The 24,978-nt window shown below is 45.0% G+C and overlaps 2 protein-coding genes across 3 annotated transcripts in view; one reads left to right on the forward strand and one right to left on the reverse strand.

Annotated features, from left to right (window-relative positions):
- FBH1 (F-box DNA helicase 1) overlaps nucleotides 1–4,839 on the reverse strand; it is a 37,568-nt gene extending 32,729 nt beyond the window's left edge. Inside the window, exons 1-3 of the mRNA XM_081926852.1 lie at nucleotides 4,714–4,839; nucleotides 3,512–3,676; nucleotides 1,563–2,113 (exon numbers count right to left, since the gene is read on the reverse strand). Of these exons, the coding sequence (XP_081782978.1) occupies nucleotides 1,563–2,113; nucleotides 3,512–3,676; nucleotide 4,714 (717 nt within the window). The 5' untranslated portion in view covers nucleotides 4,715–4,839. The remainder of the gene's footprint in view (nucleotides 1–1,562; nucleotides 2,114–3,511; nucleotides 3,677–4,713) is intronic.
- A 188-nt stretch (nucleotides 4,840–5,027) lies between these two features.
- The window catches only part of ANKRD16 (ankyrin repeat domain 16), a 30,869-nt gene continuing 10,918 nt past the window's right edge, over nucleotides 5,028–24,978 (forward strand). Inside the window, exons 1-6 of one of the 2 annotated variants that reach the window (XM_081927339.1) lie at nucleotides 5,028–5,137; nucleotides 10,551–10,972; nucleotides 12,147–12,367; nucleotides 16,569–16,611; nucleotides 19,712–19,820; nucleotides 20,493–20,654. In XM_081927339.1, the coding sequence (XP_081783465.1) occupies nucleotides 10,659–10,972; nucleotides 12,147–12,367; nucleotides 16,569–16,611; nucleotides 19,712–19,820; nucleotides 20,493–20,654 (849 nt within the window). In that variant the 5' untranslated portion in view covers nucleotides 5,028–5,137; nucleotides 10,551–10,658. Of the gene's footprint in view, nucleotides 5,138–5,266; nucleotides 5,286–10,550; nucleotides 10,973–12,146; nucleotides 12,368–16,568; nucleotides 16,612–19,711; nucleotides 19,821–20,492; nucleotides 20,655–24,978 lie in introns of those variants that run through there. The other variant, XM_081927340.1, reaches the window with a different exon arrangement.

Genomic DNA, 24,978 nt, shown 5'->3' on the forward strand with positions numbered 1-24,978 from the left:
TTTTTCCCCAAAATATAGTCCGGCCCCCCACAAGGTCTGAGGGACAGTGGACCGGCCCCCTGCTGAAAAAGTTTGCTGACCCCTGTCTTAACTTACCTCACAAAGTTGTTGTGGGGATTAACAGAGGAGGGGGGGGTGAAGCATGTATTATTCTTATTATTTATCGAATTTATATACAGTGGACGCTCGGGTTGTGAACGTGATCCGTGCGGGATGCATGTTTGCAACCTGCAGCATTCGCAACCTGCAGAGGTGTGTCTGCGCACGCGCAGATTGCAATTCGGCACTTATGTGCCTGCGCAAAGTGCAATTCAGCACTTCTGCGCATGTACGACCGCCGAAACCCGGAAGTAACCCGTTCCGGTACTTCCAGGTTTCGGCGCGTTGGTAACCTGGAAGTGCATAACCTGAAGTGTCTGTAATCCGAGGTATGACTGTACTGCCCTATACCCAGAGGTCTCAGGGCTATTCATGGAACAAAAATCAAAATATAAAACCACAAAATATATAATCAAAATAAGAACAACAACCCAATAACTCTCCCTGCCCCCCACCCAAAATACCCCCCATTTTAAAAGGGCATAGGATGTCAAGTCAACCAAAGGCCTGGTTAAAAAAGGAACATTTTCGCCTGGCGCCTAAAGGTGTATAATGAAGGCGCCATGCGAACTTCTCCCCATGCACTCCTTGGGAGGAAAATGGTGGGATATACCGTATTTTTCGCTCCATAGGACGTGCCAGACGATAGAACGCACTTAGTTTGGGGGGGAGGAAACAAGGGGGGAAAAAATCCAGAACAGCAAGAGGCTGCTGGGATAGCTGGTCTAGCTTTGCGCAAAGCCTCCGCAGGGCACGGCGAGCCTTCATCCCCGTGCTCTGCGGAGGTTTCATGGGGCTATACAAAAGCCAGAATAGCCAGAGGGAGCGCTGCGCAGCTCCAAGGCTTCTGGGGCAGTCTGCGAAGCCTCCGGAGGGCAGCGGGATGAAGGCACCCCGCTGCCCTGTGGATGCTTTGCGCAGCTAACCCTGAAGCCTTTGGAGCGCAGCAGGACCACGCGCTGCGCTCCAAAGGCTTCATGTTCCTTTTGCTGAAGCCAGGAGAGTCTTGCCGCTGCGCTCCCAAGGCTTCAGGCAGCTATCCCTGAAGCCTGGAGAGCGAGAGGGGTCAGTGCGCACCGACCCCTCTCCCTCTCCAGGCTTCAGCGAAAGCAACGCATAGCCTCCAGAATGCGGAGGGAGAGCTCCCTCTGCGCTTTGGAGGCTTCACGTTGCTTTCGCTGAAGCCAAGGAGCCTGCATTCGCGCCACAGGACGCACAAACGTTTCCCCTTAATTTTTGGAGGGGGAAAAGTGCATCCTATAGAGCGTAAAATACGGTACATAAAAGCAATAAATATGCTTTTCTGCTTACCTGCTTAAGAAAGCTGGAGGGGCCAGTCGGAGGGAGATATCAGTTGCCAACCTTGAACCCAGAGATCTCCACATGGCCACAATTGAGCCCGTGCCAGTCGCAAAACACGCCTGGCTAATTTCTAACCCAACCAAGGAGGAAGCATCGCTCACCTGAGGGTCAGAGATGATCCGGTGCCAGCGATGAGACACCAAGGTGAGGCTCTGGAAGAGATGGGCCGCAGGCACGAGGGCAAAGATCTCGCGGAGAACCTCGTCGGGCAGCTGCTCTATGTTTCCCCGGGGAACATCCCAACATGGGGTTCCCAAGAGCCCAAAACACGCATCTGGCAGAGGATCAATCTCTAAGTCATTGGCGTCCGGCTTGAGGCTTCCATCAGCCCAGGGCTGCTCAGATCGCTGCCCCAGTGGTGGTTTTTCATCCTGGTCCCACTGGTCACTGCCCACCCCGAGGTTGTTGGGGCTCTCAGGGAAATGTGGCCGTTTCCTGGAAGCCATCAGGGCTGGGTCCCCGCCGTCCCCGACAACAGAGCAGGAGTCCTCTGGGTCTAAAAAGTCATCGTGAGCGAAAAAGGATTCCAGGAAGTCTACCTCCCGTTTGCACTCAATGTCTTTTGCCGCGACAGCTGCACATCTAGGTGGTTGGGGTTTGCTTCTGAAGTAGTCGGTGATGGTGCTTTGGTGGCCTACTCCTCTGACAGAGACTGGAAAGGAACGAAATCGCAGGATCTGTTTCTAGTCTTCCAGCACCCTTCCCCACAACATCTGGTACCCTCCAGATGTTCTGGACCACATTGGTCCTGGCCAGTAGGGCCATTTTGAATGACAATGCCCATTTAAGGTGTACAGTGGTACCTTGGTTCTCAAACTTAATCCGTTCTAGAAGTCTGTTCCAAAACCAAAGCATTCCAAAACCAAGGCATGCTTTCCCATAGAAAATAATCCAAAATGGATTGATCCGTTCCAGTCTTTTAAAAAGAACCCCTAAAACAGCAATTTAACATGAATTTTACTATCTAATGCAGGGGTCAGCAGTTTTTCAGCAGGGGGCCGGTTCACTGACCTTGTGGGGGGCCAGACTATATTTTGGAAAAAATAATGAACAAATTCCTATGCCCAGCAGTTCCTAGCAGTTTGAAAGCACGTCAAAAGTGCAAGTAGATAAATAGGTACTGCTCCGGCGGGAAGGTAAACGGTGTTTCCGTGCGCTGCTCCGGTTTGCCAGAAGCGGCTTAGTCATGCTGACCACATGACCCAGAAGCTGTATGCCGGCTCCCTCGGCCAGCGAAGCGAGATGAGCGCCGCAACTAATGCTCAGGGGTATATTTACCTTTTACTCATGTAAAAACACGATGATTCCCGGACCGTCCATGGGCCTGACTGCGAAGCATAGCTGTTAACGTTTCCCCTTTTTAAAGGGAAATTCCCTTATTCAGAATAGGATTCCTCACAAGAAAAGGGAAAAGTTGATAGCTATGCTGAGAAGGCAATTGGGCTGGATCCAGCCCCCTGGCCTTAGTTTGCCTACTCATGATCTAAAATGAAAGCAATAAACCGTGCACTGCAGTCACACAATCAATCCATCAGTAGCTGAACTGGGTTCCACAGTCACCAAAACCAAACAAAAAAGCCACAAAAACAAAAGCGCAAAATAAATAGTAAAAACAGACAGACCGCAGCGTAACCCTCAAAATGGAAGTGTGGCACTCAAATCAGAGCATATTCGGCTTCCGAAAAATGTTCGTAAACTGGAACACTTCCTTCCGGGTTTGCAGTGTTTGGGTTCCAAGTTGTTTGAGTACCAAGGCGTTTGAGAACCAAGGTGCCACTGTCGTTTTAACCCATCCTGGAGGCTGTTCCCAGGGCTGCCCCTCAGCCACAAAGATCTCCTGCCCTCATTCCCTCACCCCAACAACCTTGTGAGGTGGGTTAAAAGCTGAGACACAGCAATTTGCTCCAAGCTTAGCCACCTGAGGTTGCCCACCGCCAATTTATGGAAGCAAGAGTTTTGCCTATGGCCTCCCCCAAGTTGAAACCCCACCACCTGATATTTAGCAAAGATCGCCCACACAATTCCAGCCCACCACCACCTGCGGCTATACCTTGGGGGTGTTTTTTCGTCCGGTAAGTTGGGTATAGACCTCTGTGGACGTCTTGGCTCCCTTGTATCCGACCCAAAGGCTGTGTCAAGGATGAGACCCCTTCTGGACTCTGGTTCAGAGCTTCACACTCGAAGGCTGTTAGGCGAAGCTGCTTACGTCGTCTCACTGTCCTCAACAAAATGGTAAGAAATCACCCTTTTTTGAGTGTTAATTCAGAATTGGGGCGGTTAACGCAGTGTTAAAAACTCAGGTGTATAAGCTAAATGCTTTAACTGTAGGTTACACTCGCCACAACAGTCTCGGTGCCCTTTTTTTTGTTACAATGAAAATTATTATTGCTATTATAGCTATTTATTTTACTGGAAGGGCTGGTGCCCTGCTGTTTTTACCGTAATCATCCGTTTGCTTCCAACGCAACTTTTATTTTTAAATACAGTTTTAATTCCTTTATTATTATATTTTAAATTATTCGTCATCAATGTTGTTAGCTGCTCCTGTCTTTATCAGTAAGCCACCTCAAGGCTCTGTCAGGGAAAGAAAGGTGAGTTAATATTAAAGATAATGCGCTAAAAAGTTTTTTTAAACCAATTAACGATTTATTAAATAATCTATACGCCGCCACATCACAAAAAGCACACAGCGGTTCGCAAAGACGTGAAAACATTGTTCGAAATTCCCATTTTTCCAGGCACATTTTGAGACTGGGAATTTCATTAGCAGAGTTTCTGAGCTCTGGGTGCAGTTCTGCGCCTAAGATTTCGGATTAAAACTGCAGAGTGGAAGGAAAGGGGGACCTTTTTCTGCCTCTGAAGACTGGAGAAGAGACCCCTCTTAGGAATATTAGGGGGTGGGCAGGGAAAGAAATAGACCCTAAGAAAAATGGACTTAATAGTTTAAACCAGACACACACACTCACCCAAATAAAAAGAAACTTAAAAGCAAAAAGCAGATTATAAAATTACACACAGGCTCTGAAATGCACGCATACTAACAGAAAACCTGTGGATTAAAATGCACAGAAAAAGTGATTTCTTGCCATTTTTAAAGTTCCAGCAAATTTCCTCCCAAAATAAAGATGCAATTCAACCCTAATTTCAATATATCTAACACCCCACCCCATGCAACCAGGGTTTTAGCCCTCATTTGCAGTTAATTAAGGGTGTGGATTAACAATTTCCCTTTTCCCCTTCCCAGACTCTCACTCTCATCTTGGAAGAAACTTGAAAGCAGGAAAGAGGCGTCGCCTTTGCACGCCCACCTAACCCGCCTCCAGGGTTTTTGCTTCGCGCAGCCTACCTTGCTAGGCGCCTAGGCCCCGCCCTTACCCTGATTGACGCTCCTGGCGAGCCATAAAGCTCGCCGGCCCGCGGGCTCTTCCGGGTTCGGCCGAGCCGTTGCCAGGGCTCGGAGGGCGCGAACGGACACGTTGCCCGGAGTTTGCTGACGTACTTCCTCTTTGCTTCCGGCCTTCCTCCCAATCAAAGAGATAATAGCATCAGCCAAGAGGTCGGCGTAGCATTCACTTCCGGTTCTCGTGGGTAGTCCTCCATGTGCGGGGCAAGAGTGGTGGAAGCGCGTAGGGATCCCTTGTGCATTAATCGGCTTTATTGGAATTAAATGAAGCAGGTATGCCGAGTTTTCCCCAGGTATTCAAGCAGGCTTCTAATACCTTGTTGCTTTGAAATATTATGTCGTGTTTTCTTTTCCCAATGGTGGATCGCTTCTGGCCCTTCTGTATTCTGAATATCGTCTGAATTTATTGATTAACTTGCATGTTTGTGCTTTGGACTTCTTCTCCCCTGCCTCCTCCTCCTTTTCCTCCCATAAATCACTCACACACACACACACATACACACACACCAATACTGTTGGCAGGAGGGCAACACAAACGTAATAGTAATATTAATTTATTATTTGTACCCCACCCATCTGGCTGGGTTTCCCCAGTCACTCTGGGCAGCTTCCAACAAAGATTAATAATAATAATAATAATAATAATAATAATAATAATAATAAATTTTATTTATATCCCGCCCTCCCCAGCCAAAATAGTGCGACATTATAAAAACATTATAAAAATTAATTAAAATCAAGATTGATGGCAGCCATAAAGTTTTGTAAAGGTTGCCAAAGGAGGGAGTCAGGCTGCGCCCTAACCAAAGGCCTGGCGGAACAGCTCTGTCTTGCAGGCCCTGCAGAAAGATGTCAAGTCCTGGAGGGCCCTTGTCTTTTGTGACGGAGCGTTCCACCAGGTTGGAGCCGCAGCCGAAAAGGCCCTGGCTCTAGTTGAGGCCAGCCTAACCTCTCTGTGGCCTGGGACCTTCAAGATGTTTTTGTTTGAAGACCGTAAGTTCCTCTGTGGGGCATACCAGGAGAGGCGGTCCCGTAGGTACGAGGGTCCTAGACCGTATAGGGCTTTAAAGGTTAAAACCAGTACCTTAAACCTGATCCTGTACTCCACCGGGAGCCAGTGCAGCTGGTATAGCACCGGATGAATGTGATCTCGCAGCGAAGATCCCTAAACAGGGCTGCCTTCAGATGTCTTCTAAAAGTCTGGTAGTTATTGTTCTCTTTGACATCTGGTGGGAGGGCATTCCACAGGGCGGGCGCCACCACCAAGAAGGCCCTCTGCCTGGTTCCCTGTAAATTGACTTCTCGCAGGGAGGGAACCGGCAGAAGGCCCTCGGCGCTGGACCTCAGTGTCCGGGCAGAACAATGGGGGTGGAGATGCTCCTTCAGGTATACTGGACCGAGGCAGTTTAGGGCTTTCAAGGTCAGCACCAGCAGTTTGAATTGTGCTCGGAAATGTACTGGGAGCCAATGTAGGTCTTTCAAGACCGGTGTTATGTGGTCTCAGCGGCCGCTCCCAGTCACCAGTCTAGCTGCCGCATTCTGGATTACCGGTAGTTGTAGTTTCTGAGTCACCTTCAAAGGTAGCCCCACGTAGAGCACATTGCAGTAGTCCAAGCGGGAGATAACTAAATCCTTCCCGATCATGAAGGGGACAAGACAGGGCTGTCCCTTGTCACCCCTGCTTTTCATTATGGTTTTGGAGGTTATAACAAATAAACTGAGGGAAACAGCAACCGTAAGTGGGATAAAAATAGGACAAAAGGAATTTAAATTAAAGGCGTATGCCGATGACCTGGTCCTGTCGTTGGAGAACCCCTTGGAGAGCGCTAGCTGTGCAATAAATCTGTTAGAGGATTTTGGTAAGTTATCAGGATTTAAACTTAATAAGAAAAAAACTAAAATCTTAGTAAAAAATTTGGATCCACAGGCAAAAATCACCCTAGAGCAAAGGACTGGAATACAGGTTGTGAATAAGATAAAATATTTGGGAATTTGGCTATCACCGAAAAATATAAACCTAATGGAAGATAATTACAATAAGACATGGCAGGGAATTAAGAAGGATTTAGATACCTGGCACAGATTAAAACTATCTTGGACAGGAAGGATGGCTGTGATAAAGATGTGTGTCCTCCCGAAGTTACTGTTTTTATTTCAGAATATCCCAATAATTAAAGGCACCACTTGTTTCAGGAACTGGCAAAAAATCCTGGCTAAGTTCATATGGCAGGGAAAAAGAGCCAGAGTGAAGTTCAAATACCTTACGGACTCGAGAGATAGGGGAGGCTTTGCCGTTCCGAATATAAAGCTTTATTATGAGGCCGCCTGTCTCTGTTGGATAAAAGAATGGGCCATCTTAAAGAACACAGACATGTTGGACTTAGAGGGCTTCGATATAAGATTCGGATGGCACGCCTATTTGTGGCAGGAGAAAGGGAAGGTGCACCGGGGCTTCTCTAATCACATTATCAGAGGTCCATTACTTGAAGTTTGGAATAGATATAAGCAGATGATTGAAAAGGGTACACCTTGGTGGCTCTCCCCAATTGATATTGTTAAAATTAAAAAATTGAATATGACAGGCGAAAGGTGGACATATGAAGACTTATTAGTTAAAACGGAAGATGAGTGGAAAATTAGGCCCTACGAGGAGCTGAAGGATAAAATTAAGGAGTGGCTACACTTTCACCAAATCAATGCGCTGTGGAGAGACCATAAAAAATCAGGGATGAGCGATAAAAAATCAAAGTACCAAGTGGAAATTCTGGAAAGCAATAACAAACTCCTCTCTAAAATGTACAAACAGCTACTGGAGTGGGACACCAAGGGGGATGTGGTGAAGGGTGCGATGGTAAAATGGGATAAGGATCTTGGCATAAGGTGGATTATACTAAATGGCAAACATTGTGGAAAAAGGGCGTGAGGTTCACGGCTTGTGTAACCCTCCGAGAAAACTTAGAAAAAATGATACATCGTTGGTATTTGACCCCGGCTAGGTTAGGCAAGATGTATAGGAATGTCGATAATCGTTGTTGGAGATGTAAGGATAAGGTGGGAACCTTTTTCCACATCTGGTGGTCTTGTGATGCGATTAAAGGATTCTGGGGACAAATTTATGAGGAGTTGAAAAAGATTTTGAAATATAATTTCCCCAAAGCCCCTGAGGTGTTCTTGTTGGGTATGATAGAGGATGAAATAAATCACGTAGACCAAACCTTCTTTCAATATGCCACCACAGCGGCGAGGATTTTAATTGCACAGAAGTGGAAATCCCCCGAAATACCCTCGGTTGGAGATTGGCAAGTGAAACTGTCCCAGTACATAGAATTAGCAAATTTAACACAAAGAATTAGGTATCATAAAATGGCTAAATTAAAAAATGACTGGAATAAATTTCTAAATTATATTAAGAGTAACTTGGGAATTAACATTATTACAGTAGATAATGGTTAATACTTACGGCATTATGAATAATTTTTTAACAACTGCAGAAACTATACATGATTATGTAACCCTAAGCTGAGTGGGCTGGCGGTTTTACCATTATGTAGATTATATTTTTTTGTATAATTTGTGTGTCTCACACAGTATACTTTATATTTTGTATGTCAGATATTTCGATACTTTGTATCTGTAAGTGTGTATCTATTTTGTGGTTTATTTTTTTTGTTGAATGTTGTCTTTTCTAGAAAAAGTTGTGTTCAATAAAGTTTTTTTTGAAGGGGAAAAAAAAAACACAGGCTGGATAAGTCTTTGTGAAGAGTGTAACTTGAGACCTTCTGTGTGCGCATGCTCAGGAAGTTTGTCAGACATGCTGGAAGAACTGAACTGAAAGGACGTGTTTTTCTTTAGTGCTGTAATGTCAGAAATAAACATCATGTAAAATAGATTTCTGACTTATTTCCTTTCCCCTGCGGAAGCAGCAGGGAGGGGTTGTGCATTTTACCCACGCTTGGGAAAATGTCGCCTATCAAGATCTCCCTGGTCTGTCCGAGATATCAGCCAGAGGAGGTTACCGGTAAGCAAGCTCCGAGGACAGTGAGAGGGGGCAGCCTCTATGGAGGGGGCTTGCAAACCAACATGGCTGGCTCCCTCCAAAGCCTTGGTATTCATAGAATTAGAGAGTTGAAAAGGGACACCAAGGTTCATCTAGTCCAACCCTCTTCAGTATAGGAACTTTTTGCCCAGCATTGGGATTCAAACCCACAGCCCTGAGCTTCAGAGTCTACCAACTGAGCTGTCCTGTGGGCCCCTCTTGCAGAACCTGGCAGGGAGGAGGATGGGGGACAAACCTAGAATTAGCGCTGTGGGTTAAACCACAGAGCCTAGGACTTGCCGATCAGAAGGTCAGCGGTTCGAATCCCCGCACAGGGGTGAGCTCCCATTGCTCGGTCCCTGCTCCTGCCAACCTAGCAGTTCAAAAGCACCTCAAAGTGCAAGTAGATAAATAGGTACCGCTCCGGCGGGAAGGTAAACGGCGTTTCCGTGCGCTGCTCTGGTTTGCCAGAAGCGGCTTAGTTATGCTGGCCACATGACCCGGAAGCTGTACGCTGGCTCCCTCGGCCAATAAAGCGAGATGAGCGCCGCAACCCCAGAGTCGGCCACGACTGGACCTAACGGTCAGGGGTCCCTTTACCTTTTATCCAGCAAAGCACGTGCTCTGTTGCTGAGCTGCAACGCCCTTCCAAAATCCTAGAATCTAAACGGTACTCCTTGTCACCTTAGAGGAATCTAGGCTGCGGTTCGAGGGGGTAATTGGGGAAATACTTATTTCCCTTTTTCAACAACTGAAGTAACAGATACTATACAATAATCTTTATTGTCATTGTCCCATACAGAACAACGAAATTGAAAAAATCTACATTAGACATTCAAAACCCAACAAGCCTGCTCTCCCTGCTATCCCAGCCTGGTTAGCCCCCTAAAAACTCAGATACCCCATTTTTAAATAAAATATATTTCCATAGAGCCTACCTTACACTGCGTTTAAAACCAAAATCGCATTTGGATCGAAACTGTTTCTCAGGCGGCTAGTCCTAGTCTTTGTAACCCTGGACCTTCTTCCAGATGGCAGAAGCTGAAAGAGATCACTATCCTGCGCTATCTCTGCAGCTTTCTTATGGCACCTTGGTTTCCAAGGTGGGAAGAGGAAACCAATTATTCTCTGCGCAGTCTTTACAACCTTGGACAGCATTGTTTTTTCCCCTGACCGTGCAGCTTCCAAACCACACACAGACCGTAAGTAGATAAATAGGTACCGCTCCACCCCCATCGTTCAGCCCGGACACTGAGATCCAGTGCCGAGGGCCTTCTGGCGGTTCCCTCATTGCGAGAAGTGAGGCTACAGGGAACCAGACAGAAGGCCTTCTTGGTGGTGGCGCCCGCCCTGTGGAACGCCCTCCCATCAGATGTCAAAGAGATAAACAACTACCTGACATTCAGAAGACATCTGAAGGCAGCCCGGTTCAGGGAAGTAATGCTGTACTGTTTTTAACACTTGATTGGGAGCTGCCCAGAGTGGCTGGGGAAACTCAGCCAGATGAGCGGGGTATAAATAAAAAATTATTATTATTATTATTATTATTAATAATACACTCTCAACAATACAATGGTAAAATGCCATCAAAACGTGACTCAACAGGTGGAGCCTCTTATGATTTCCCCCCTTTTTGTTTCCTGTTTTTAGGCCACGGGGCCAAAACGCCATGGAGAGCTAGAGGCAGTAAGCTTTGCCGTGTCTCTCCTAACTCCGAATTCTTACTTCAAGCTGTAATTTTTGCATCCGCCTTCAGCAATGGCTGAAGGCAACCTTCCTAGGTTGGTGAAGGAAGGAAATCTCATCCTTCTGAAAGAAGAGGTCGCAAATGTTTGGGATGCGAAGAAGAGGCATTATGGGAGGTCCGGAGACACGCTTCTCCACTACGCGGCCCGGCACGGTCAGCTGAGGATCCTCACTTACTTAGTCGAGACCTTGGAAATGGACATTGAAGTGTTTAATAGTGATTACAAGCGGCCCCTCCACGAGGCAGCCTCCATGGGTCACAGGGACTGTGTCTTGTACCTGCTGGAGAGAGGAGCTACTGTCGATTGTTTGAAGAAAGCAGACTGGTATGTTGCCGTCAGATTTTTTGTGAAGGGTGGGATCTTTGGTTGTAACTTGGGTCATATTTAGCATCTGCAACAAAATCGTAGAAGAAGAAGAGTTTGGATTTGATATCCCGCTTTATCACTACCCGAAGGAGTCTCAAAGCGGCTAACATTCTCCTTTCCCTTCCTCCCCCACAACAAACACTCTGTGAGGTGAGTGGGGCTGAGAGACTTCAGAGAAGTGGGACTGGCCCAAGGTCACCCAGCAGCTGCATGTGGAGGAGCGGAGACGCGAACCCGGTTCACCAGATTACGAGTCTACCACTCTTAACCACTAAACCACACTGGCTCTCAAGGAACACTGAAGGAACTTAGGAAGCAGCCTTATAACAAATCTGACATTGTTCCACAGGGTGGGCGCCACCACCAAGAAGGCCCTCTGCCTGGTTCCCTGTAACCTCACTTCTCTCAGTGAGGGAACCACCAGAAAGCCTTTGGAGCTGGACCTCAGTGTCCAGGCTGAGCGATGGGGGTGGAGACGCTCCTTCAGGTCTACTGGGCCGAGGCCATTTAGGGCTTTAAAGGTCAACACCATCACTTTGAATTGGGCTCAGAAACGTACTGGGAGCCAATGTAGGTCTTTCAGGTCTGGTCTTGTATCGTTTCGGCGGCTGCTCCCAGTCACTAGTCTAGCTACCAAAGTCTGGATTATTTGTCGTTTCCGGGTCACCTTCAAAGGTAGCCCCACATAGAGCGCATTGCAGTAGTTCAAGTGGGAGATGACCAGAGCATGCACCACTCTGCCGAGACAGTCTGTGGGCAGGTAGGGTCTCATCTTGTGTACCAGATGGAGCTGGTAAACAGCTGCCCTGGACACAGAATTGACCTGTACCTCCATGGATAGCTGTGAGTCCAAACTGACTCCTAGGCTCCACACCTGGTCCTTCAGGGGCACAGTTACCATATTCAGGACCAGGGAGTCCTCCACACCCACCCGCCTCCTGTCCCCCCAAAACAGTACTTCTGTCTTGTCAGGATTCAACCTCAATCTGTTAGCCACCAACCGCCTCCAGGATTTGAAATCTTCTGACTGGCCTCAAGGCTGGCTCTAGAATAGTGGATGCTGTCTCCTATGAAATGTTTCTGTCTCTGATAATAAATTGTGCCTCCCCCTGTCCCTGTCCTGGACTTTTAGGACTCCCCTTATGATGGCTTGTACCAGAAGGAATCTAGAAGTCATTCAGGATCTCATTGACCACGGAGCAAACCCATTACTGAAGAACAAAGATGGCTGGAGCTGTTTCCATATTGCCAGCCGAGAGGGGGATCCTGAGGTCATCCGTTACCTCCTGGATGTCTCTCCAACCATTTGGGACACGGAGAGCAAAATCAACAGGACTCCCCTACACACAGCAGGTGAGTTAAGGTGTGTGACTGCAGGCATACAGATGATGCATCACCTCGGCCCTAAGTGGAGGATGTCTATTTCCATGGGACTGTAGTAGAATCATAGAATCCTAGAGTTGGAAGAGACCCCAAGGGCCATCGAGTCCAACCCCCTGCCAAGCAGGAAACACCATCAGAGCACTCCTGACATATGGTTGTCAAGCCTCTGCTTAAAGACCTCCAAAGAAGGAGACTCCGCCACATTCCTTGGCAGCAAATTCCACTGTCGAACAGCTCTTACTGTCAGGAAGTTCTTCCTAATGTTTAGGTGGAATCTTCTTTCTTGTAGTTTGGATCCATTGCTCCGTGTCCGCTTCTCTGGAGCAGCAGAAAACAACCTTTCTCCCTCCTCTATGTGACATCCTTTTATATATTTGAACATGGCTATCATATCACCCCTTAACCTCCTCTTCTCCAGGCTAAACATGCCCAGCTCCCTTAGCCGTTCCTCATAAGGCATCGTTTCCAGGCCTTTGACCATTTTGGTTGCCCTCCTCTGGACACGTTCCAGTTTGTCAGTGTCCTTCTTGAACTGTGGTGCCCAGAACTGGACACAGTACTCCAGGTGAGGTCTGACCAGAGCAGAATACAGTGGCACTATTACTTCCCTTGTTCTAGATGCTATACTCCTATTGATGCAGCCCAGAATAGTAGTAGTTGTAGTAATAATAATAATAATATTTGTACCCTGTCCATCCGGCTGGGTCTCCCCAGCCACTCTGGGCAGCCTCCAACAAAGATTAAAAATACATTAAAATGTCACACATTAAAAACTTCCCCGAACAGGGCTGCCTTCAGGTGTCTTCTAAATGTCAGGTAGTTGTTTATCTCTTTGACATCTGGTGGGAGGGCGTTCCACAGGGTGGGCGCCACCACCGAGAAGGCCCCTATGCCTGGTTCCCCGTAACTTTGCTTCTCGCAGTGAGGGAACTGCCAGAAGGCCCTCAGAGCTGGACCTCAGTGTCCGGGCAGAACGATGGAGGTGGAGACGCTCCTTCAGGTATACTGGGCAGTAGTCCCACCCTTTAAAGTCAAAAGATAGCAAGATCCCTTGGTCTTCCCTAGTTGCATTTTCAGAAGGTTGTGATCGGGAACTGCTGACCTCTGAGTCTGTTGTGCTCCAACTGGATGATTCCTCTTCCAAAGAGGTCCTAGCAGAGGATGACCTGGAGTCCACAGAAAGTCCAAAATTTGCAAGATGCAGTCGTACCTCAGAAGTTGAACAGAATCTGTTCCAGAAGTCCATTCGACTTCCAAAACGTTTGGGAACCAAGGCGCAGCTTCCCATAGAACATAATGCAAAATGGATTACAGTGGTACCTCGCAAGACGAATGCCTCGTAAGATGAAAAACTCGCAAGACGAAAGAGTTTTTCGAGTTCCTTCGCAAGACGAATTTCCCTATGGGCTTGCTTCGCAAGACGAAAAATTCGCAAGACGAAAAAACTCACAGAACGAATTAATTTCATCTTGCGAGGTACCACTGTAATCTGTTCCAGACTTTTAAAAACAACCCCTAAAGCAGCAATTTAACATGGATTTTACTATCTAAAGAGACCGTTCATCCACAAAATGAAAGCAATAAACAATGTACTGCAGTCACACAATCAATCCATCATAGCCGAACTGGGTTCCACCCAGTCACAAAAACTAAGCAAAAGAGCCACAAAAACAAAAGCACAAAATAAATAGCAAAAACAGACAGACCTCAGCATAACACTCAAAATGGAAGCGTAACACTCAAAACGGAGCACGTTCGGCTTCCGAAAAATGTCCGCAAACCGGAACACTTACTTCCGGGTCTGCATTGTTTGGGTTCCAAAATGTTTGAGTACCAAGGCGTTTGAGAACCAAGGTACCACTGTACAGTCGTACCGTGGAAGTCGAATGGAATCCATTCCGGAAGTCCGTTCGACTTCCAAAACGTTCGGGAACCAAGGCACGGCTTCCGATTGGCTGCAGGAAGCTCCTGCAGCCAATCGGAAGCTGCGACAGACATTTAGTTTCCAAAGCATACACACTTCTGGGTTTGCGATGTTCTGGAGCCAAAACGTTTGACTGGCAAGGCGTTCGACTTCCGAGGTACGACTGTATTGTGGACTCTGCTCGTTTCGACATCTGGCGCTCGCTTTTCCTTTTAGTGTGTGGCAAAATCAGAGGCTGGAGGTGAGTTCAGAGGTTATCTCCAGATTGAATTCTATCATATATGGTGGACTTGTGATAAAGTAAAGAACTAAACAAATTTTTCAGTTATACTTTCCCTAAAAAGCCAGAAGCCTTTTTGCTAGGCCTGATGGGAAGTGAGATTATGAAGATAGATCAAAGACTATTTCTGTACACCACAGCTCCCGCGAGGACTTTGTTGACCCAAAAATGGAAATGACAATAAGATCAAGGAGAAGAGCAGGTGGAAGAAGATTGGAAGAAGTTTAAAAATTATCTACAAAAACATTGTAAAATTTTTGAATGTTGAGGGCATTGAAATGAAACGAAGGGGTTCTAGTGAATAAGATAAATAAGTGTATGAAAGAAGGCATAGATATTGGACGAAAATCTGAACAATACAATATGTGAAGGAATTTTTAAAGGATAAAATTAATAAGAATGAACTTGCTAAATTAATTTTAAAGTGGAATACAAGAAAGGAGGGCAGGTGGAAGTCAGGAAAATAAGATTATGAAGGATATGAATTTGAAAAGAGCTCTTTTTCCCTTTTTATGTTAAATTTTTTAATTTTTTTAAGGTTTGTAATATTTTTCTTTTTCCTGTTTTTTGGCTGTGTTTTGATTGTTTGTTTTTGTTGCTTGAATGTTGGTGTTTGTTGGTGTTTTGATGTCTATTGTTTTATTGCAATCTTTCTTTTTTTTGAAAAATTCAATAAAATATTAATTAAAAAAAAACAAACCAAAAATGGAAATGACAATAAATACCCACTATTGCGGAATGGCAGGCGAAGATGATGGATTTTGCTGAGTTGGCCAAACTGACTTGCAGGATCCAAGACCAGGACGATCAGAAATTCCAGAAAAACTGGAGTATATACTTAAATGATAGTTTAAAGACACTAGCAGGATTGCAGTAATTCCTACAATGTCGAGAGGATGTTAAGATGGAAAGAGTTAGAATACGCGACTGGATTTGATAAGGGATACCAGCTGAAGAAAAGGAGGGAAGAAGCTCGGCAGAGCAAAAAGGTTTACAGTGGTACCTCTGGTTACGTACTTAATTCGTTCCGGAGGTCCGTTCTTAACCTGAAACTGTTCTTAACCTGAAGCACCACTTTAGCTAATGGGGCCTCCCGCTGCCAGAGCACGATTTCTGTTCTCATCCTGAAGCAAAGTTCTTTACCTGAGGTACTATTTCTGGGTTAGCGAAGTCTGTAACCTGAAGCGTACGTAACCCAAGGTACCACTGTATATGTTGATTAATGTATTGTTTAAAGAAATGTATAAAGAAAACAATAAACATTTATTGAGGGGAGGAAAAAGAGGTTATCTCCAGATAACTGACTGTGTATAGAGGTCCTTGACAAATACAGTGGAACCTTGGTTCTTGAACAGCTCAGTTGACAAACAAATCTGCCTCCGAACGCCAAAAACCCGGAAGTAAGTGTTTCGGTTTTCAAACGTTTTTTGGAAGCCAAACGTCAATTCGGCTTCTGTTTGAGCGCAGGAAACTCCTGCAGCCAATCGGAAGCCGCGCCTTGGTTTTTGAACGGTTTCAGGAGTCGAAGGGATTATTTTTGAGAACCAAGCCTCCCCTGTAGATACTAATATCAACCAGTGCTGTTTTTCTATAAAAAGAGGTGCCACGAACACCTCCCTTGTTCTCTTATGATGGCAAAGGCGCATAGCTGTCAACGTTTTCCTTTTTTAAGGGAAATTCCCTTATTCTGAGTAGGATTCCTCACAAGAAAAGTGAAAAGTTCACAGCTATTCAAAGGCGCCCACCTGAGACGTGCCGGAACTGAATTCTGGCAAGTTCTGGCTGGAAAAAAAAGCCCAGATATCAACTATGGGGATTTTAATTTGTGAGCAAAAATAGTAAGGGAATAGTTACTGGCCAAGGATGATGGAAATCATAGTCTAAAAACATCTGGAAGTCACCAGGTTGGGGAAGTCCGGTATCTGTCCTCAAACCCAACTTTGATAAATCTCCTCTTTGTCACACAGCAATGCATGGACGTCTGGAGGTAGTGAAAATGCTCCTTGAGAGGTAAGCAGACTTCCTGTCTTTCGGGCTTTGTTTATTTATTACATTTCTATAACGGCCATTTTCTTCCAAGGAGCTCAAGGTGGTGTAGACGGTTCTCCACATTTCATCCTCTCAGCAAGCCTGCGAGGTAGGCTAAGCTAAGAGATGGCAACCGTTCTTTTTATTTCCTCTGACATGATATCCAAGAGAAACGGTCAAACCAATATTTATGTATGCAACTACGACAGCAAGGTTATTTATTGCCAAAAACAGGAAAAGCAGCAGCGTCCCAACTAAGACTGGCTACCTAATATGATGGAATACTTCCATATTGCCGAACTAACAGGGAGGATAAGAGGAGTTCTGGTACAAAAAGTGAATAAGGAGTGGGCTATCTTTAAGGAACACCTCCAAATTTATGTGGAAAAAGTAGAATTTCTGCCAGATACTGAGTGAATCCAGAAAATGATTAGAGTGAAAGGAGAGCAAAGTTAAGATAAAAGAAGAGATTAAAGAAATAATGAAATGTGTTTAAGCTAGTTGGAAAAATTATGTAGCGTAACAAAAACGGCTGGAAGTCAAGTCACTTGGTGGGTGTCCGTGTGGGGTAGGTGTGTAGGTATGTTGATATATATAGAATAAAGGAACCCTGACCGTTAGGTCCAGTTGTGGACAACTCTGGGGTTGTGGTGCTCATCTCGCTTTACTGGCCGAGGGATCCGGCGTGCAGCTTCTGAGTCATGTGGCTAGCATGACTAAGCTACTTCTGGCGAATGGAAAACACTGTTTACCTTCCTGCCGGAGTGGTACCTATTTATCTACTTGCACTTTGACGTGCTTTCGAACTGCTAGGTGGGCAGGAGCAGGGACCGAGCAACAGGAGCTCACCCCGTCGTAGGGATTCGAACCGCCAACCTTCTGATCGGCAAGACCTTGGCTCTGTGGTTTAACCCGCAGCACCACCCGAGTCCCACATGTATAGGTATTATATAGAGTAATGTAGGTTTGTTTTATGTTATGAAAATTAGGTAGTGTGTTGTATACGTGTATTGTGTAAATGTGTATGTATGTGTTTTATATGTTAATAAAATAATAATATTAATTATAAAAGGCTAAGAGATGGCAATTGGCACAAGGTCACCCAATGAACTTCACGGCCAAGTGGGGATTCGAACTCGGCATCTGGTTGGCCACTTTGAGAACAGGATCCTGGACTAAGATGGGGCCTCTTTGGCCTGATCCAGCCGGCTCTTCTCGGGTCCTTGTGACAAACAAACAAACAAACAAACAAACGAGAAGGGAGCATGGGGTTGCCACCCGATTTTTAGCAGGAAGGATTCCGGTGGCTGCTTAAAAGTTAGGAAAAAAATACAAGGACAACTGAATCTTGCATGCTGGGGCTGGCCAAGGAGGTATGTGGTTCTCAGGTCCAAAAAATGTGAGCCCCCACTACCACCCAATTTTTTTTTAGAGCCAGCACTTCTCAGTTTTAAACTGAATTTTGAGCTAGGTTTTGCCTTTGATTATTTTTTAACTGCTTGGCTATGATTTTTTAAAATTGTTTTACACTGAATTTCCATATGGTTGTGCAGCAAATTAAAGAATAAATCACACCCACCACAAAAGCCCCTCCAATTCTCTGGGGTACCCCTTTACTTTGCTCTAGCCCCAAAGTTCCCAAAAAAAATTCAGGCCACTGTCCCCTTAGTTCCACAAACTCATTCCCAGTGCTTACCCTATTAAAAATACAACCTATAAAACCCTTTTTAAAAATACAGATAATAACACGATACAATTCAAAACAGTGACACTTAATTGCACGTTTACTCAAAACCCAATGGAAACGGTTTAGTTGAATTAATTCAACAAACATGACCAACCTGGTCCAGGGATTGAAATTGAAACTGAAATACTTTATTGTCACTTGTACAATTTGTATACAGTGAGATTACACGAGCAACCCCCACTCAGCTCTCTTAGTCTTAATTCCCCTCGTTTACTGACGCACACCCACCAAACCCGAAAGTCAGTTGTTATCTTTTCATTCAGCAGCCTAACAGCCCACGGATAGAAGCTGTTCTTTACCCTGTTGGCGCGACTAATCATGCTTCTATATCTTCTGCCCAAGGGCAGGAGAGCAAGAAAGTGCCGGCCAGGGTGTGAATTATCCCTGAGAACTTTCCTCATTCTCCTGAAGCAAGTTCTTCCACTGTTTCATCCAGCGGATTCACGGGACAGCCCATAATATCTTGTGCTGTCTTCACCACCCTCTGCAGGCATTTCCTATCAGTTGATGTCAAACCAGCGTACCACACCGTGATGCAGTATGAAAGGACCCTTTCTATTGTGGACCAGTAGAAGGAGATCATCAGATGTTGATTGACATTGTTATTTCGCAGTACTCTGAGGAGATGGAGTCTCTGTTGGGCTTTCTTAACCACCTGGGTTATATTTATTTTCCAAGTAAGGTCTTCACTGAGATAAACTCCTAGGAATTTAAAGGAAGAGACTCTCTCCACACAGCCCTCCCCGATGTACAGTGGGGCTAGTTCTCTTCTCTTCCTCCGAAAGTCCAACACCATCTCTGTTAAGTTGTGGGTGAACATATCAGACGACACAGTGATTCTTCAAACAGCTCTTGTTTATTCACAGGCCAGGACAGAACTGAACTGAAGGGTACAGTCAGCCTGTTTATATAGAGCTCCAGTACAATGTAACTGTAACAATTTTCTAAAACCATCCAATCACTGAACGTCACTTTCAATCCCTTATTTGCATAACTATCTACAGTATCCCCCTGCTGGCCCAGGGTGAGAACTTCAGTACATAACAATCTTCTTTGTCTTGCTGATATTAAGGTGCAAGTTGTTCTCTAGGCACCATGCAGATATTTTTTGGACCTCCCCTCTATATGCTGATTTGTCTCCACCTGTTATTAAACCCATTATGGTGGTGTCATCTGCAAATTAATTGCAGTAGACGGGTCCAGCTTTTCACAGATAGTCATTTGCACACTCTTTTGTGTGTGACGCCACCCCCAGGTAATCCCACAGCCCCCATCGGGGGACAATGCCTTCGGAAATCACTGCTCTAACTTGTCCTTTTTGTGCTTAATCCTAAGGTGCCACTACCAACCTGACAGCAGGGACAAATGTGGCGTCACACCTTTTATGGACGCAATACAACACGGCCACCTTGGCATCGCGCAGCTGCTTCTAGAGAAACATAAGGTATGTGCAAACGATGTTGTGTCTGTTTAAAGTGGGAGAGCAATGCTTTAAACCCTGGGTAGGCAAACTAAGGCCCGGGGGCTGGATCCGGCCCAATCACCTTCTCAATCCGGCCTGCGGACGCTCTGGGAATCAGCATGTTTTTACATGAGTAGAATGTGTCCTTTTATTTAAAATGCACCTCTGGGTTATTTGTGGGGCATAGGAATTCGTTCATTATTATGTTTTCCAAAATATAGTCCGGCCCCCCACAAGGTCTGAGGGACAGTGGACCGGCCCCCTGCTGAAAAAAAATGCTGGTGTCTGCTTTAAACATCTGGTGCGGAGATGACCTGTGATTCTGGCAGGTTGTGACTCCAGATGGTTAGGGTGGATCAGGGGTCAGCAAACTTTTTCAGCAGGGGGTCAATACACTGTCCCTCGGACCTTGTGGGGGGCCGGACTATATTTTTGGGGAGGGGGAAATGAACAAATTTCTATGCCCCACAGATAACCCAGAGATGCATTTTAAATAAAAGCACACATTCTACTCATGAAAAAACATGCTGATTCCCGGACCTTCCGTGGGCCGGATTGAGAAGGCGATTGGGCCGGATCCAGCCCCCGGGCCTTAATTTGCCTACCCATGGGCTGGATTCTCACACAAAGACTTTGCCTTTTTCACACCCTTAGGCTTGCTACACTGCCCGGGACGCGCTCGGCGCTCAGCCTTTGCACCAAGCCGCGGTCACAGCGCAGGATCCTGCCCTCCAATTCCTAGTTTCAGATCTCGGCGTTGACGTCAACTCCAGAGCCACTTCGCTGCAGCTGACGGCCATGCATTATGCTGCCAAGGTCCTTTGCTTTTCTCCTTGGGAGTTTTCACTGACATTTCAATAACATTTATTGATTTTCCAAAAATGACAAAACGAAAAAACACAGGGGGGGGGGAATCATAACCAAATTAAACCATAATTTTGGGGGGTGCATTTCCTTCCAGGTTCCATTATAATGTACTTGTTCCTGCACGTCCATAAAACCTTATATACTTAACAATCCAATTTTAAAACCTTCTTCACCTTATTCCAAGTGACTTTTAAAAGTTGTACCAATGTAAGAATCTATACACAACGTTTTAAACAAATGCATTGAATGGTTGCCTGTTTTTGGTAATAATTTGCCCTGCATAGTTCAGTAATTTATTTTGCCAATCTTCTTCTTTATTTTATTTTATTCTTCGGTAGATGTACAGAAAGAGAATCACATACCAATAAATAAATTTTTAGAAAGGGGCAAAATTAGATACGGATGCACAAAGTGTTTTTTAAAAAAACAAATCAAGACTTCTTGTGCTCTGCTCTGCTTCCCCTTTCTATTTTTCTTTTAAGTTTTAAACCACAGAGCTTAGGACTTGCCGATCAGAAGGTCGGCGGTTCGCATCCCCACAACGGGGTGAGCTCCCGTTGCTCGGTCCCTGCTCCTGCCAATCTAGCAATTCGAAAGCACCTCAAAGTGCAAGTAGATAAATAGGTACCGCTCCGCCGGGAAGGTAAACAGCGTTTCCGTGCGCTGCTCTGGTTCGCCAGAAGCGGCTTAGTCATGCTGGCCACATGACCCGGAAGCTGTACGCCGGCTCCCTCAGCCAATAAAGCGAGATGAGCATCGCAACCCCAGAGTCGGCCATGACTGGACCTAATGGTCAGGGGTCCCTTTACCTTTTCATTGTGTTTTTAATAATGCATTTTTAGGCTGTGAATCACCCTGAGAACTGCAAATGAAGGGTGGCCTACAAACTTACCGTATTTTTTGCTCTATAAGACTCACTTTTTCCCTCCTAAAAAGTAAGGGGAAATGTGTGTGCGTCTTATGGAGCGAATGCAGGCTGTGCAGCTATCCCAGAAGCCAGAACAGCAAGAGGGATCGCTGTTTTTGCTGCACAGTGATCCCTCTTGTTGTTCTGGCTTCTGAGATTCAGAATATTTTTTTTCTTGTTTTCCTCCTCCAAAAACTAGGTGCATCTTATGGTCTGGTGCATCTTGTAGAGCGAAAAATACGGTAATACATAAGAATAATAATAAGTTCCTCCACAACAGCTTTATTCCATGCTGCCCTTTTCTCCCTGCACAAAGACACTCTATTGTTTCACTCCTTTAAAACTAGGAAATTCTCTGCTCATTCTGTTCCCCCGCATTTTGTACATCACTGGCTCCACTTTTGGCTGTCCAGCGCTCAGCCGCTGAGCCTGCCATTAGAAAGAGCGATGCTGGCCTGCTAAGCAGAAGCGAATTAGATTTACAGCTAGGAATCCAGCCTTTTATCTTCACGAGACTTAATTCTCTCAGCAGCTCTTCAGCTGCCAGCACGTGGCCTGCGGAAGATAAATCGGGCTATTAAAACTGAATTGCCGACATGTGCAATTCATCGTACGAACTTGTGGGCTTGCCTTATCCCTGAGCCAGAGCCTTGGTCCCATCTAGTCTGATATTATTGTTGTTGTTGTTGTTGTTATTACAATGGTACCTCAGGTTACAGACGCTTCAGGTTACAGACTCCGCTAACCCAGAAATAGTGCTTCAGGTTAAGAACTTTGCTTCAGGATGAGAACAGCAATCGTGCTCCGGTGGCGCGCTGGCAGCAGCAGGAGGCCGCATTAGCTAAAGTGGTGCTTCAGGTTAAGAACAGTTTCTTTTTTTTTTTTTCTATTCGTTTTTATTAAGTTTTTGATAACACAGAAAGATAAAAGCTTTTTTTACATCCAAGTACATATCGTAGCTCTTCCCTATTTGGACCTCCCTCAACTTTCCCGACAATCTTCCGCAATTTCTATCATATCTACACATTTCTTAATTTCAACATTACCATTAGGTCTTACAGTAATATCTTTATTTGTTCTCACGTAATGCTCCTCACTCTTTTACAAAGCTTCTTTTAGGCACACTAACGTTGTATGTTCCTCACATACTGTTTCCAAATAATCGGTAAATTTCCCCCAGTCCTCCAAAAATTTCTGATCTTTTTGATATCTTATTTTGCCTGTTAATTTGTCTAGTTCTACATAATCCGTAAGCTTTGCCCTCCACTCTTCCAAGGTCGGGACCTCTTTTCCCTTCCAATTCTGGGCCACCAGCACCCTTGCCGCCGTGGTGGCGTATTGGAAAAATTTACAGTCTTTCCTTGTTATAACTTTTCTTGTTATTCCTAATAGGAAAGTTTCGGGTTTCTTATCGAAGTTATATCTTAGTATTTTCTTCAGTTCGCTATATATTATCCCCCAAAACTCCCTTATTTTACTGCACTCCCACCACATATGCATGAATGTACCCTCCTTCTCTCCACACCTCCAGCATTTATTACTAATTTTGTACATTCTGGCTAATCTCACTGGCGTCAGATACCATCTGTACACCATCTTCATTAGGTTCTCTTTTAGGGAGACGCAAGCTGTAAATTTTATGTTTTCATTCCATATTTTATACCACTCGTCTATTTCTATATTATGTCCCAAGTCTCTGGCCCATTGGATCATCGTATCTTTCACCCCCTCATCCATCGTGTGCCAGTCTAACAGAATTTTATACATTTTTGAGATCACCTTGTGTTTGTTGTTCACTATTTCTGTTTGAAATTCCGAGTCTCTTTCTCTATATCCTTTTTCCTTTACATCCTTCTTAAACATTTCATTTATTTGTAGGTAATGTAGCCAATCGTAAACCTGTCCTTTTATTTGTTCGTAGGGTTTTATCCTCCATTTTCCCCCTTCCTTCACCACTAGTTCTCCATATGTCGCCCAATTGTCTCTCATGTTAACTTTTTTAACTGCTAACACCTCCAATGGGGATAGCCAATGTGGCACTCCTACCTCCAAGATGTTTTTATATCTATCCCATACTTCCAGCAACGCTCTCCGGAAAATATGGTTTTCAAACGACTTATAACCCTTTTTCTTCTCTTTCCATAGATGGGCATGCCATCCTGCTCTATTATCGAAACCTTCTAAATCTAACAATTTTGTGTTTTTGAGGTTGATCCATTCTTTCAGCCAACAGAGGCATGATGCCTCGTAGTACATCCTAAGGTCTGGCAGGGCAAACCCCCCCCTCTCCTTCGCATCTATCAATAATTTATGTTTAATTCTAGGTTTTTTCCCCTGCCAGACGTAGCGTGCGATCATCCTCTGCCATTCTTTGAAGGTCGTCGTTCCTTTTAATATCGGTAACATTTGAAATAGAAATAGCATTTTAGGTAGTATCGACATCTTGATTAGTGCAATTCTACCCCAGAAGGAAAGTTTTAGTTTGTTCCATACTATCAAATCTTTCTTAATTTTATTCCATGTCGGTATATAATTATTCTGATACAGGTCAATATTTTTTGTAGTCGGCCAAATTCCTAAGTACTTCACTTTTTTGACAATTTCAATTCCTGTTTGTTGCTGTAATTCTTCCATCGCTGATTTCTCCATATTTTTGACCATAATTTTTGTTTTCTTCCTATTTATTATAAATCCCGCCACTTCTCCAAATTTCTCCATTTCTTCTAGTATTTCTGTTGCTGATTCCAACGGATCTTCTGCCGTCAACACTAAATCGTCCGCAAAGGCTCTAACTTTGTGCTGATCTTTTCCTACCGTCACCCCTTTTATTCTTTCCTTTTTCCTTATTGAATCCAATAGCACCTCCAGAACCATGATGAATATCAATGGAGACAGTGGGCAACCTTGTCTGGTACCTTTAGAAATTTTTATCTCTTCTGATATCACACTATTTACTATCAGTTTAGCTCTTTGTTCCGTGTATATCGCCTTTATTCCATTCAGAAAATCGTTACCCATATCTCTCTGTTCTATATTTCTCACTAAGAAGTCCCAAGATACATTATCAAATGCTTTTTCCGCATCCACGAACATTAACATTGCCTGTTTCTCATTCCTGGCAGACAGATATTCCACAATGTTTACGATGTTTCTTACATTGTCTCTCATCTGTCTGCCAGGTAGAAAGCCTGCCTGGTCCTCATTTATGATCTCTTGTAAAACCTTCTTCAGCCTTCCCGCCAATATCCCTGCAAAGATTTTATAATCCGTGTTCAATAGGGAGATTGGCCTGAAGTTTTTAACTTGCGTCAGGTCTGCATCAGCTTTTGGGATGAATGTTATGAATGCTTCTCTCCACGTCTCTGG

This window comes from Podarcis melisellensis (genome assembly GCF_964234715.1).
Source record: "Podarcis melisellensis genome assembly, chromosome: 10".
Classification (NCBI taxonomy): Eukaryota; Metazoa; Chordata; class Lepidosauria; order Squamata; family Lacertidae; genus Podarcis; species Podarcis melisellensis.